At 35.8% G+C, this 16,109-nt stretch overlaps 1 protein-coding gene across 6 annotated transcripts in view; it reads left to right on the top strand.

The window, feature by feature from the left end:
• LOC149801933 (multiple C2 and transmembrane domain-containing protein 1-like) overlaps positions 1 to 16,109 on the top strand; it is a 237,077-nt gene that overhangs the window by 153,619 nt on the left and 67,349 nt on the right. For all 6 annotated transcript variants that reach the window (XM_089956319.1, XM_089956318.1, XM_089956316.1 and 3 more), the window contains 2 exons: positions 7,547 to 7,769; positions 13,100 to 13,211. In XM_089956319.1, coding sequence (XP_089812445.1) covers positions 7,547 to 7,769; positions 13,100 to 13,211 — 335 coding nt within the window. The remainder of the gene's footprint in view (positions 1 to 7,546; positions 7,770 to 13,099; positions 13,212 to 16,109) is intronic.

Raw genomic sequence — 16,109 nt, 5'->3', positions numbered from 1 at the left:
TTGGTGGGACATGATGCTGCATGTCTGCAGCATCAGATACCCCAGTGCTAGACATCACTTTAAACTGCCACACTGCAGACATCATAGCAATATGACTGAAAAATTGTTAAAGTTACGTTAAAAATCCAAATCACATGCACACTCTGACTGGTCTAACCAATTATTAAATTGTTTTTTTTCTTCACATTGTAAGCAGAATTTATGAAGAAACTACCACCATGTCATTCCACCCTCTTACCAATCGTTCCAAACTGATAATGGTAATGTTGTCATTAAATAGGGGGAAACTAAAAACTTAAAGAAATTCAAATTAGAAAACTGCTTCTTTACAAAACTTTTCTGACTATTAGATTTAGTGTATTTCATTAATTGTTTCATTGTTTTTGAGCATGATAACAAAATCCCTTTGTTTATATGTTCCAACATAAATTTTCTTGTTTAATTTGTATACTGTAAAAAATGTAATTGATGTCTGAAAATTGAATGTACTATTCAAACTTTTCACTCATTTTTAGTTCTGTTGGTAATAGATCAGTGATAGTCTTTTGTTCTCCTTAACTACTTGTAAAATTGCCATTCATTTCAAGGTCTTTAAGTTGGTCCTAAATGTGAAAAGTGCCATTCAGACATCTGTCTTGAAAATCTTGAGGCATCATGGTCCTATCAGCATGGGGCTTTCACTAAAAGACCTTTTATGACATCTAATTGGTCCTAAATGAAAATGGTGCTGGTCTAACATTCAATATGGCCAGCATGGCAGCCATCTTACAAATGTTATCACTACTCCTGAAGGAAAAGTCATCTGGGCATGGTGTTTTCTTCAGACATTTTATGATATTTACCTGGTCCTAAATGAAAGATCCTGTCTAGTTAGTCCTATATGATAGTGGTGCTGATCTGACCTTGATAACTTAATCAGTTCTTGTCATAGGTTGATGGTCACATCAGCATGGGATTTTCACCAAAATACTTTTTATGGTTCTCAGAGATTAAATGAAAATGGTGCTGATCTGACATCCAATATGGCCAGTATGGCAGCCATCTTGCTGCTCCTGAATAAAAAGTCACATTGGTTTTCACCTGAAAATTTCTTGTGATATCAAGTTGATCATAAATGAAAATGGTGACAGTATGATATCCAAATATGGCCACAGTAGCAGCCATCTTGACAGTCTTGTTCTTGTTTACTGCTTCTGAATGGAAACTCATAACAGAATGGGGTCTTTAATGGAAGACAGTAATAATAATAATAATAATAATAATAATAACCATAATAAAGAATAATAATAATGACTTTATTTAATGAAGGTAACTCTATTAGTTATAAAACTAATCTACCTTGAGGCCCTCAAGATATGTACAGATATATAGTCAGAGTGCAGTCAATCACTATCCATCTCACATATATATTCACATACATTAGTAATGTACATTGATATTACAGACCCAGACTAACTAACTATACATTTAATTGTAAGCACACTAAAAGATGAAGTTACTCTCAGTGCTCACTAGTTAAAGTTCAACTCTTGCATAACACATATTGACATATACACACAAATGTAGCTGAGGAGGTGGATTATATATTTCCTACATTTAATATTCCTATCTTGAGAAAGTTACATGCTAGAAGATTCTTTGATTTCTTTTGTGATATTATCTCATATAATGGCCCCAAAGTATTGAAAACTTTTTAAATACTTCTTTCTTTGGTTTTGGTTTCATGACGTTTTGGGCTGTCATTGATCTCAGGTCTGTGGTGATGCTGGTTTCTCAGCATTTAAAATTATTTCTTTTAAAATTACTATTCCCTGGTGCAACATGCATATCTCCATTTTACCTTGGGCATATTTTTTGCCCTGCACTGACAGTGTCTGTGTACTCTGTATACCAGACATTGTAATGGTATGAGTGTGTCTGCATTGGGTAGAAATTTTGTCTGTTCCAACTACTGATTTAATTTTTTCTTCAGTGAGTCTATTTAGTTGTTTCTGCAGTCTATCAACTTCACTTTGAAGTCCACTAATTCCCTTCATCAAATGGCCAGTGTCAGTTGATGTTGTCAGGTTAGCATGATTTATTGGGGTACTATACTCTCAGGGACTCTCCTACAAAGATCATTGAGGCCATCTGATCCTGACCATAACGGTAACCATGAAGGGAGGTTTCCATTCCAGATATTGATGTTGCATTTGTAGAGGATTCAAAATATAGATTAAGGGACATTCTAAAGAATATTTTTTCTCTTCCCTTGAGTTCCATTGCCACAGTAGATTAAAGATTAAAGTGCATTTCAAAGTCTGCACTGGTTATTACAACAAATTTATTAGAGCTTTCACTGCCTGTGTTCAGCTCCTTTTCAATGACATTTTGAAAATGCACCAAGACAGGATTGTAATAAGAATATGTGTACAAGAAAATTTCTTTGTTCTGAATACAGCCATAGGGTCTTTTACTGTTCAATCCAAATCTCATGGGGAAAATCCTTGAAAGGATGCACATCCCTCTGTGGAAATACAATCATTAGAGTCAGATGAAATTTCAGATCCAGAGATGGAAAATTCTTCCATCATCAGCATCTGAGCTTCATCCGGATTTAGCTTCCAGAGTCAGTCATTTTTTTAGTGGTCCAAGCAGAATGTAAAACCATGAACTTCCATTTCCTTGAATGACAAAAAACCGATACATCCAGTTCTCATGAGATTTTTTTAATTGTTCTCTTACATTTTCGAAAGTGAATTTGAATAAAACGAAGCCTTGGGACACTCCTAAAAACACGCTCGTATACATGAAATTCAGAGCCTCATTAAAAGTTCCCTCTAGTTGATCAGCCATCTTGGTCATGTTGATCCTAAATGAAATTGTTGCAGTACTGACCTCTGTTATGACCAGCACAAAGCGCATCTTGAAAATCATGCTATCACCTCCTTGATGTATGGTCATATTAAAATTAAGTTTTCACCAAAGACTTATTACACTGAAACAAGGGTGGGTGGGCGAGTAAAGACGAAATAAATTAGAATAGATGGACAGCTCAAACCTTTACAGTTGAATAGATTTTTCCAGTGCATTGATGTCCAAGCAAAATTTATTCACAACGTAATTTGATAGCACAGAATTAGACAACTGAAAAGTCAACGCAATTCATTTGTTTTGTCTTGATGTTTATATCTGTTTTCTCATAAAAAGTTTAGTGTTAAAATGTCAGAATATTAAAACCAGCTTTTTGGTTGTTTAATCACTCATGATTAACATTAAATGTGTGCAAATAATCATATTTTCCCAAACCTGTCTTGCACATAAAAATGATTTAGTAGTTACTGAAAAAAATTAATGTGATGAAATGCAGTGCTACTGGAGTTTGCAGGTCAAATCAAGGTTTGGAAACAGATGTAATCAGATGTCAATAGCATGTCATGTCATTTGGAGGCAAAAATGTATTTGTGCATACATATTACAGAATGAAGATCTCAGACCAGTAGATTTACAAATTTTGAACAGTAAATTGGGTTCCATACTGGTGATTGAAAACATATGAAGCAAGTTTTGAACATAAATTGGAGTTACATTCTGATGTTACAATAATTAATATGAGTCATTTTATTGTCAATTAATGAATAAATGATGGCATTTTTAGTTTCTTTCACAAGATTACTGTCTGATGACTACTGAAATTCACTGTGATTATTAAGCTACATTCTGTACAGGTTCTGAAAAGTTGACTAGTCCATTTTCCACCTGGATTACTTTTTTTTATTTTGAAGAATAGATAATGTCGTCTATGAAGCAGCATTAGAATGTTGTAGTGACACGACAACTTTAATTAAGCTGCAAAGAACTTCTAGCTAAGTTTGTATGAGTGCAGACTGATCTCAAATAGCCCTCCAAGTTTAATGTGCCATCCATGGTGGAAGTTCCTGACCTTCAAGGACTTCATGGCTCAGAGCCAAAAATCTGTTGGCAGGTTTTACCACTGTTAATTAAAAAGGAACTGAAGATTTTTAAACATTAAATAAACAACGAAAACTACATGATGTATTTATGCTTTTATGAATAATTCACTGCAACTTTGAAATTAATTATCTTGTAATATACAGTTATTTGATACTGATTTGTAATGGCAAAAATAACATGTTTCATAAGAGTGCAAGCAGTATAAAAGTTGAGCATGCAGTTTCATCACGCAAATGAAGAAAAGCTATCAAAACATATAAATATTGCATTGAACCCTGGAGAATAATAGATACAGTAAACAGTTGCTTATTTTTCCATCAAAGTAGAAGGTTAATGAAGACAGTTTTTACAGTACAATCATATACAAACCAGGCATCAAAAATATTTCCCCAAAATGATGAATATTTGAACTAGACATTTATATATGATTAGGGATAGACTGGTACTTGGCCTGGACCCCACCAGGATTTGCACTTCCTGGAAATACCTGGCCTGGCTGTATTTTAAGATAAAAATTTAATTTTGAGGACCTGGGTCCTCCTAAAATAAAAAAGATAAATGAAAAATCCCCATGTTTCGATGGCATTATTTTTGCAGTCAGTTTTGGTTCCAGTATAGTACATTGGTAGTAATACTGTCTGTGATCACATGACTGTGAACTAGTTTAGACATGGTAAGACAATGTAGTTGCTAATTTCACCATTTGATCTTGTTGGCCTGGTCAGCTGGCTTCATTGTTTGAAGTTTGTCATGGTGGGTTATACTCTTTATGAGCAGAATTAATTCTGAAAGGATTCAAGACCTTAATTGATTATGGTTGGTTTGCTGAAGAACTCAATCATTGCTTAACACAATTAACATTACTTTGATTCTCTCTGGAGGTATGTTCTGTTTCTGTGCAAGAAGTTGTCTAGATGAATCAGAATTTATACTATAGAAGATCAAAAGTAGTTTGGACAGGATATTATATGTTAATTGGTCATGGCTTGGTTATTCAAAAGCTGAAATGGCATTAAACTTGTTCAGTTTGATTTTAGTGTTTAAAGTTTGTCAAAATGTCTAAGTGTGCTAATGCCAAAACACCAAAAATTCAAGCAGCTGATATATCAGAAGAAACTCAGTGATGGTTGGAGACTGGATGTTCAGTGGTTGCAATCAAGTCCAGAGGGACATGAATATACATTCATGTGAAGGTCATTTTAAATGAAGTCTGACTCAGTTATGCTGGCAAGAGTGACTTCACATTTTTCATGCAGAAACCTAATTTCCTAAAAGCATATTAACCATGACAGTGTATATGCCTTCATTGAAATCCATGTTCATAGATTAATCTGCATCAGTATTGTGGATAAAGTTACATGTGCCAAGAAACTGTTTGCCAACTTGATTGCTGAACATAATCTCATGCCTCTGTTAGCATGTCATTTTTCAGATCTAGTGAAAATTATGTATCTAGACTCAGAAATAGCACAAAAATTCTCATCCAAATGGACAAGAACTACTGACGTAGTGATTGTTCAATTGTTCATAAGAAATCATTTTCTTAATTGTATAATAATACTAAAAAAGTACTAACACTAATAATAATAATATAAAAAATAATAATAATTTATTACATAAATTCACTGTAGTGATCAACCACCTGCAGAATGTGAGCATGAGCAGCAATTACAACTTTTACATAAATATGTTTAACACTACTATGAATGACTACATTGCCAAAACAGATATTAATGCCACTGACCTTGATTTGCATTTACCCACCCCCAAATATTACCAGACTAAGGTACATGTGACTGATTGGCATTGTAATCTGTAATTCCTGTGATGACTGGGGTCTTTGTCTTTGTAACATTGCTAATTGAAATCACTTCCTGGTCGAAAGTAGTGAAAGTGATGATAATGATGACAACAGAGTTGTCTATATATGTATGCATTTGTGTTTCATGTGAAGAATTGTACTGACGTTAAAACAGTATCACTTTTGAGCAGTTCTGACAGGCAGTCAGCATTCTGAATCTATCCACAAGCAATAAACAATTTCATCTTCCTGTTGGAGTCGATTGAGTTGTACTAGCATTACCAAATTCCAGTGCAGACACTAAGAATTATGTTTTCCATTCTGAGGTAAATTCAGGCCGACTCTTGAGAAAACTTTCATCTAGTAACAATACATCATCTCCTATGTATTAAGATCAACAATGACGAGGACTGCCTTTAATCTGATGAAACGCAATAAATGCTTGTGGTTCAAGTAAGAAGATTATGAATGGGAGCAAGTTCCTGTTTAATGGCCAATTTGACAAGATGATATGTATATTTTTTTATATAAAAATGGAAATTTGTTCAGTTGTCATTTCTTGGTACATTTGCATGCTAAAAATCAGGTCAATACAATCCTATCTCTTTTGAGGTCAAAACACCTGAACAAAGTTTGGAAATTTGATCTGTCCTGACCTGATCTGTCTTTTCTGTCACATGTATGCATGACAATGTCCAATGATACTAGTGAAGTCAAGCACAGGTACCTTTGTGACTAGGCCTTTTGCATTGAAAAATAATGCATACAGAGCTCTCTTGACAGTCACACTATGTTGAGTGATGTTATGTCTCAGGAGTTGGGTTTAGATAAGTAACTTTATATGTCATTACTTGTGACACAAATGACTCTTGTCACTCTTTAATTACTTGGTGAGTAGCCATTTGGTGATTGATTTCAACATGAGTCCTTTTTGATCAGCTATCTACAAAATGCAGGAGCCATCTTGCACAAACCTTGCTGTCAAATAATTTTTGGGACCCATCCTGCACAAACCTTTCTTAGCATCAAATAATTTAAAAATTGCTGACATAATACAGTAATGTCCTTGATAATAGAAATATCTTGTTTGTATCAAGCATCTTCATCAGTTGCTTTCTTCTCTGCAGCCACCTCACATTAAACAAGTACAGCCATTTTCCAGAATGCAAGTCATCATCCATGGATTGGCAGCCATCTTTAAAATGATGAAACCACCTTGAAATTATAGGATATGACAGAGTATTACATTCATAAAAGTTGATATCAATGAAAGAATGCTCAATGAGTACCTGGATTTTAAAGCATTCTCTTGGCTCAGTAGCAGAATTGTTCTCTAATGGTCAGTCAGTCATTAATTATGTTACATCACATGCATATATCTGCAAGTGTTCGGTGATCTGCGACATGCAGCTGCAGATCATTGTATTGAACAGTATTTATCTATTGGTGTTAAGTTTAATGACAGATTCAAAGAAACTAAATGCTATTACAAAATATACAGAACTCTTTGACTTGTATTTGTGTCTAATTTGTCCTGAATGAAAATGTGCTGATCTTATATCCAATATGGCTGCCACACTGGTTAATTTGAAAACCTGCTCTTTCAAGAATATCAAAAATTGTTTCAACACACAGCAGTAAAAAAAAACTGAAATGATGTTGCTTATTTTGAATTCCTTAAAATTTCTTTCAGACAGAAGAGCCTCAGTACCTTTTAGGAACTTTAGTTTTTTAGTGGAGCAAAGAAAAACTGTTAGATATCTCATTAATATTGTTATATTTATGATTCAGGTACAAGTGATCCATATGTCAAGTTCAGAATAGGAAACAGACAATATTACAGAAGCCGTACAATTTTGAAAAACCTCAATCCAAAATGGGATGAAAAATTTATGATCCCTATCGATGATGCTTTACAACCTGTCCAGGTCAGAGTTTTTGATTATGATAGAGGGATGACTGATGACCCCATGGGCTCTGCTGAAATAGATCTCACCTCACTGGAACTGAACAGGTAAGAACTGGTTACCTCGATATAGTATACCATATTCTGCTTAATAAACACTTGTGTCAATAAATACCTCACCCACCCCATTTATAAATATAAACAAGTGCCAATGTTTGACTTAGATATATCCAATGAAGCTATTCATTAGAGAGCAAATTTTAAATTATTTCTCTCTCGTCATAGTACACAAGATAATCAGGAAAGATGCTTTTTCAAAGGAAAACGTGACCTAGCAGGGGTACCATTACACTTGGGCCTTGTAATTCTACACAATACCCATGCGTAATTTGGCTTGGTAGTTTTGATTCCACAGCCTGAGTGATATTTTTGGTTTGGTTCTGAGTGGACCACATCAGCAACTGAGAATTGTAAAGTACCTGAAATGCAATGAGAGGGAACAATATATTTCAACTGTTGGAATCTTAAATAGCTCATCATTAATTTGTATATGCTATGTGTGTCTGTTTGGCAGAATATGGTAGCCTTGTTAATCTAAAGCAAAATATTGTGAGTTCATTTAATTTTTATGCATATTTATTCCTGATATGAAAACAATACATTTTTGCTGATACCTAAATTTGTGGATTGTAAAATTAGTCACATTATCTCCACAGAGGATCATTGTTCACTGTGTTTCTAGGTATACTGGCTATAGACGAAGAAGTTACAAATGCTGTCTTGTGCATCATCTGTCATCCATTGTCTGATATCTGTCTGTTTGCACATGTCTGTTATCACTTCACCTTCTAATATGCTCAGAGGATTACCATAAAACTTAACATACACATTCATGCCAAAGTCTATTTGTCCTAAATGAAAATTGTGCTGTTCAGACATCCAATATAGCTGCCATATTTGCCATCTTGAAAATCAAATCTTGTTGCCGACATAATTGAATGTCTTCCTCTTTATTCTTGTACTATCATGCAAAGTATATACATGTCAGGATGCTCAACAAATTTCACCTTCATTGCTGTCTTTTTTGGGGATTTTTCTTAGCCAGCATATCCTTTTTGTGCTGTCTTTTTACCCCCAGTCCTTGCAGTAATTTTGTTTTTGGTCCTTTTTGCTGATATTTAAATGTTTTTCCACTTTGTTCAGCAAAGCAGTGTTCTTTTCCCCTTGGCCTACCCATCCTCGGTTGCAGGTTATGTAGTTTACCATTTCTTTCTCTTTCATCATATCAGTATGTCGCAAGGTGTGGGTAAGTGTGGGTACAAAAAGGCCCATTGGGACACTCACTCTGCCTGACTTGAGAAGGAATCCTGAATCCCATTCATCAAGAATAAAGATAGGGTTGATACCATTACAAATCATGAATTTACAGGATGAACAAAACAACATTTTAGCATTTAGAGACAGAGACCAATAATGGACAGTCATGTCTTGTCTTGGGAGAAAGCTAGGAGTGACAATGCACATTCATTTCTGGTGGACTCGAATGCATTTCCAGAAGAACTGGTTGTGGCAGGCCTTCAGTTCCATTAGGGTCACCTTCTGATATCCACCCGCTGGTCAGGTGATGTAAGAGGAGGTACTCTGCTTGCCCAGGGAGGGATATCAGCTGCGAATGGGCTCATCTCATGGTGAAATCCTTGATCGCTTTGGAACTCTTGGATTGAACCCTTGTGACATTAGCCTCTTGTGCTGATCTCTTTTCAGCTGCCTCCTTTAATTGTTTAAAGGAGAAGTCAATATCTCCAGCAGATTTAAATGCTTGCTGGAGGCTTTGGCCAAAATGTTGAGGTACTCTCTATCATTTTCCATGTCCATCTTTACTGATCATCTCTACCTCTACAGATATGATGCCTTGGAGACTGTGTAGGACCTAACTACACTGCAAAGGCTGCACTGTTTGATGCAGATACAGTGATTGGAGGTTTTGTACCTTTCATAGCATCACAAAGAGTTAAATGACCAGCAACATCAGTCCCAGGCTGTGATTCAAGTCCTGTTGAAATAGCCAAGAAGCATACCCACCCTGATCAACAGATGGGACCTCTTCCAAAGTTTTTTTTTAAACAAGTCCAACTTAAGCTTTCTCACAAGCAGCCCCACTTAGAAGCTCTTCCACCTGTCTTTCACTAGATAGGGTTCTTGTAAAGGCCAAGAGAGGAAGTCTTGGTGGTGTTTTAAAACATCACATTTTTTATTTTTAATGTGTGGAGATAACTGATTAAAAATAGCTTGAACAGCCAATTAGCGACTGACTATTTTTTTCTTCTTCTGGGGATGGAGCCCTGTTTTTTCTTTTGAACCAGAACATTTTTTGCTGTGGATGGAACCCAGAGTCTTTGTTTTTGAACCAGGATATTGGTTTCTTTTACCAATCCCAATTTCCCCCACCCATTCCCAAATTTTAATGTTCAGTCTCTTGTTGCATTTTTGTCAATATTGGTATCCACAGTGCCCGAAGTGAAGTAGCAGTGGTTTACTGAAAAACTAGCCATCAGTTGTGCCCATGATCTCAGACCACTTAGTATTTTTTTGAGGGAGAAATTTAATGTATTTATGCCAAATTAAACACCTCATACAGAGTGCTAGGAAAGACAATATCCAGTATTGGCTCAGCATTCTAGTCAGTCTTCAGTAATCATCATACTAAGAAGTGGTGTTTTAGAAAATCCCCACTGCTTGGCATGTAACCCATGCAGCTGACTAAATTGGTGAAGGAAAATGTAAGCCTTTCTTATTTTAGCATACATCCAAACTGTTCATGAATATTGAAAGAGAAAATTAAGAAAATGTTTGCAACTGTTCACTTGTGGATTTTAAGTGACTGAATTTGTAATATGTCAGCCATCTTGAAAATCTTGTTTATGCTATTCATCATGTATGGAAAGTGTATCAAGATGTAAGTAACATTGCCATGGGGTTTTTCATCAAAATATTTATGATGTTGAGCTGATCCTAAATGAAAATAGTACTGATCTTGCATCTTGAAAATCATGTTACTGCTCAAAAATGTCAGAGATGGTTTCAACACTCAGCAGTAAAAAAGTAGAAAAAGTCTGATCTTTGATTTTTGGAGATTGTTTTTTGGCCAGTGGACATCAGTCCCTTGAAGGGACTCTTATTTAGGAGATGGGATTTTCTTTCAAGACAGGTTTTGCTGTGCTAAAATAAAGAAAACCTTATGCATGTTAGGTCCAACTTTATATAGGATCATACTCTCTTTTTAGCCCTTCTGGTCATAAACCAGCCAAGCTTATGGAATGGTCTGTTGTCTGTTGTCCATAGCATACGTTTGTTATTGCCTTTCCTCCTAAAGTACTTAGAACATTGTTATAAAACTTTGCAAACAGATTCATCTAGTTAGTCCTATATGAAAATGGTTCCATTGGTATTATATGGCTACCCAGTTGCCATCTTGAAAAACTTTTAACTCCCCCCATAATTAATCATTGTATCAATAGGGGATTTTCACTAAAATACTTTTTATCATGTCCACCTGGTCCTACTAAAAATGGTGCTAATTTTGATGTCTAATATGGTCACCACAGCAGCCAGCTTAAATATCTTGTTAAAATCTCCTGAATGGAAATATATGCACATACAATATGGCCACCCCAGCAGTCAGCTTAAAGATCTTGTTATAACTACTCCTTCTGAATGGATAATCATGGCAACATGGCTTTATACTAAAGATCTTCTCGTGAAGTCTAGTTGAACCTAAATGAAATGGTGCTGATCTGATGTACAATATGGCCATCTCATCAACCATCTTGATCATCTTGTTTGTGCTATACCTTAATGAAAAGTTATATTGAAATAAGGTTTGAGCAGTAGGCTTCTTTTGATGTCTGGTTGGTTCTAAATGAAAATGGTGCGGATCTTACTTCAAATATGGCCACAACAATGGTCATCTTTAAAATTTTGCTAATCTCAAGATTGCTGGTCACACTAATATTGTGCTGTCACCAGAGACTAGATGGAAATGTTGTCAGTCTGATATCCAGTATGACCACCAAGGCAGCCATCAAGAAATCTTGTTTATCACTATTCCTCCATACTGGAAAAGTCATATCAACATGTCTTTTAACTAAACATTTACTAAAAGACTTTTTATAATGGACTGAAATGAAAATGGTGCTGATCAGATGTCTAATATGGCCATCTCAGCAGCCACTTTAAAAGTCTTATTATTATTTGTCATAAGCAGAAAGACATATTGGAATGTTCTTTTCACTGTAAGACTTCTTATAATGTCTATTTGGTCCAAAATTAAATTGTTCCACTTGCACATCTAATATGGCCATGTGAGTGGCCATCTTGACAATCTTGTTATACCTACTCTTCCTGAATGGATGGTCACATCAACACTGGTTCACTTTGCCATGTCATATAGGTTATATAGTGCCAGTGTTTGGTTTGGTACAGTATTTCACAGCAACACAAGTTGGTTATATAGTGCCAGTGTTTGATTTGGTACAGAATGGCATAGCAACTCAAGTTGGTTATATAGTGCCAGTGTTTGGTTTGGTACAGTATTTCACAGCAACTCAAGTTGGTTATATAGTGCCAGTGTTTAGTTTGGTACATTATGGCACAGCAACACAAGTTGGTTGTATGGTGCCAGTGTTTGGTTTGGTACAGAATGGCACAGCAACACAAGTTGGTTATATGGTGCCAGTGTTTGGTTTGGTACAGAATGGCATAGCAACACAAGTTGGTTATATACTGCCAGTGTTTGGTTTGGTACAGTATTTCACAGCAACACAATTTGGTTATATGGTGCCAGTGTTTGGTTTGGTACAGAATGGCACAGCAACACAAGTTGGTTATATAGTGCCAGTGTTTGGTTTGGTACACTATTTCACAGCAACACAAGTTGGTTATATGGTGCCAGTGTTTAGTTTGGTACATTATGGCACAGCAACACAAGTTGGTTATATAGTGCCAGTGTTTGGTTTGGTACAGTATGGCACAGCAACACAAGTTGGTTATATAGTGCCAGTGTTTGGTTTGGTACAGAATAGCACAGCAACACAAGTTGGTTATATAGTGCCAGGGTAATTGGAGTAAAGTACACACCATGTATAGGAGTAAAATCCTGCTTTATAATTGAATAAAAACCTGCTTGATTTGTGATCTTTAGAATGTCATAATCAAGGATCAGACCTAGGATTGCAGAGGTACAAAAGTGAATGTGTACCCAGTGGACTATCAAGACCATACCACCATCAGAGCTGTCATGATTAGCATGTAGACTGAACTTTTTATACAATCAGTGTAAAATAATTAAAAAATGAATCTTTATTGTAAACAAAGTCACGTGCATTTTTTTCACATACTGGCTGCATAAAATTTTAGATCAGCTTGTAATGTCATTTCAGTTTAACAGATCTGAAACTCCTTTTGACTGATAAGAAGTGCCCAGATGAATACATGGGCTACCTGAAACTCCAGGTTCGTCTGCTGCCAAAGTCACAGGAGGAAAAAGAAAACGTGAGTGCCATTTGAATTTATTGCTGTAAAGCTATACATCTTAAAGGGTACCTAAACCTCAGGCAATTTGGGCCATCTTCCCTGCATTAAAGTTATTGGAGAATCTTGTCTCTGAAGGATAACGAATGGATGACATATATTGCGAAAATGTAAGTACAGGTGAAAATGTAAGTAATCCTAAAAAGATGATAAATGTTGTCTTTAATAAGAAGGTGACCTTTATATGAAGGTGTCTGAAGAGGCAGATTCACATTAGTACAGTATCCTTCTCCCTTATTAACCCTTTCATCACTGGTTTTTTGGTAGTGGGGAAGTAAGTCTGTCAGCCCTATGGACCGCTTTACCGGTCTGGAGCAGTGTTTTTCTTTAGAGTCATAGTACCATCTACTTAAACTTTGGGATACCTCTAATAACTTCCTTCTTGTATTGTAGATATTATATTTGGATTATCTCGCAAGTTAAGCTTGAATACAGCTAGAAATCTCAAGGAAAGGAGGCATATTTTGAGCGTGTTTTCGAAATGGTGAAATTGTATCCAGAATGGTGGCGTTTGAAGCAAGATGAGAATGAAGTGTCAGATTATGAATTATCAGAATATTTAGCAGATGTGACTTAATACAGTCGATTGAAAATGACAGAAAACATCTGGAGAGGGAATGGAATGTGCTTGTGGGTGACAGTGATGATGACTAAGAGGTTTCGGACCAGAGGAAGTGTGCACTCCATTTGTTTTTGTTCTGGACTAAACTCTTATATCCAAAGGGGCTTATTTCAGTTTTCTGGGAGAGTTGGACCCACCAGAGTGTTTGAGAGCTCCAGAAAAGCTCTGGAATACTTTGAAATCTTTTATTTAGATGAAGTGTTTGAAAATATTGTCCATCTAACGAGGTCAATATATAATTGCTTGTGCATTTTACCAGTTGTGTTACCTTTTTGCACTTGTATTTTAACAGTTATAATAGATACACAAATTTTAGTGAATCAGTCATGAAATTTGACTTTTAACCTTTATGTTGATACCTAATATAGCCAGATTTCTTTAAAATTGGCAGAGTTATGTTATTTCAAAATCCACAAGTCATTTTGCTTTACAAGTCCAAAGTTACTTAGTGTTTAGGGCTCTATGCCTGCAAAGTTACTTAGTGATGAAAGGGTTAAGTTAAGGTGACTTTTATATAAAGGTGTCTGGAAGAGGCAGATTCTTCACAGTACAGAAGCCCCCACCCTGGTTTTTTTTTTTTTTGCAGACAACCATTCTGCAGTGAAAATCCATTCTCATTGGATGGGTAGCCTGTCTTATGAGGAGGACAAAGGGGGGTGGGGAGTGCACTATATATTTTCATAGCAGAGTTTCTGACACAATAAAGTTTTGAAGAAACAATTAAATTTGCTTCCAAATATACATCCTTTCATTTTGATATATTAGATTAAACAAGTTATGACTTAGAACATATTTCTAAATGCTTCTGTAGTGATGTCTGTGTAAAAACTGTTGTTTTTTTTTAAATGCCTGGCATAAGGTGGAGCATATTATCTTATGATGTCTCTCCAGCTGTCCATCCATTACCAATTTCATTTCGTCATAGTAACTTGAGTTGTTGATCTATAGTCACTAAATTTTTTTAATGCTTGGCCTTGGAGAAAAGGAGAACCTGATTGATTTCTGAATCAAAGGTGACAGTCAAGGTCACTGACATTTTGACTTGGAAATTGACAGGATTCTTCCTTACCACAGGTGCAAGTAATTGAGATGATAGACGGCTAAAGTTGTGTGGAAACAAAATTGGTAATGGATGGACAGATGGTCAAGGTTACTGACTGGATGAACAGTTATGGGTTTTGCATAATCACTTGAGTTCTCCATTATCTTGTTATCCAACGTTGTAGATAGCTTTCACCTAGACTAGTGAAGAAACCTATTGACCTAGGGGTCAAAAGGTCAAAGGTCTAGATCACTGATTTCCACATATTAATATAAGTTTTTCATATCAGATCTGGACCAAAGTTTGTAAATCGCTTGCTCTTGCGGAAATAAGAAGCCTATTGATATGGTGGGGGGTCAGAACTGCAAAGGTCAATGTCATTGGCGCTGAAAGAAGCATAGTGATTTAGAGGTCAATTCATAAAGGTTATGGTCACTTCAGTTGAAAGAATAAAATTGTCTTTTTTGCGTAATAGCTTTAGATCCAGTTCCAAATCATGTAACTCAACAGAGGTGGAAGGCATGCAGTTACGGTATAGTAGAGGTTTATTAATTTTGGAGTCAAAGGTCATGGTCATTGGGGCTCAAGAAAGTTGCTTTTGCAGGAACACTTTTGTTATAAAGTTTCATGACCATTTTATGACAGGTTTGCATTATGGGTAATAAAGAAACCTTTAGATTCTGGCATCTGAAGATCAGTGATCAGAGGTCATGGTAAATACATTAAGAAAATAATGTTTTTTTACATGAAGTTTATTTCACAACCACAAACCATGAGCAGTGGTCAAGGTATTGACACCTGTTGGTTCATAATATCCAGAGTAAAACGTACCCTACTTGTGCCAACAGAGAGGGCTATTAAACAATGCAGGGTTACAATCTGCCGTCCAGTGTAGTTGTTCGTACTTTCAGAGGCTATATTTATTCTTGGCATCCCAGACAACCACCACCACCCCATTTGTGTGTAAGATTTTCACACTATTTTACAAAATACTGGAATGAAAGTAAAAAAAAATCACAGCTACATAATTAAGAATAAATATTCAAAATATTACCAATTTTTGGATGCTTCACAATGTACAGATGATTAAACCAAACAACGTGGATAAGGTGATGGCCTCTCTCCACACAGGCATTGTAATGATTATTACTGTTTTCCCTCCTCATTAAAGGTGACCCTTTTCAGTATAGCTACT

Source organism: Sinohyriopsis cumingii, chromosome 4, assembly GCF_028554795.1.
Source record: "Sinohyriopsis cumingii isolate HCF-2022 chromosome 4, ASM2855479v2, whole genome shotgun sequence".
In the NCBI taxonomy this organism is placed as follows: Eukaryota; Metazoa; Mollusca; class Bivalvia; order Unionida; family Unionidae; genus Sinohyriopsis; species Sinohyriopsis cumingii.
This window is presented reverse-complemented; position numbering and strand designations above follow the sequence as displayed.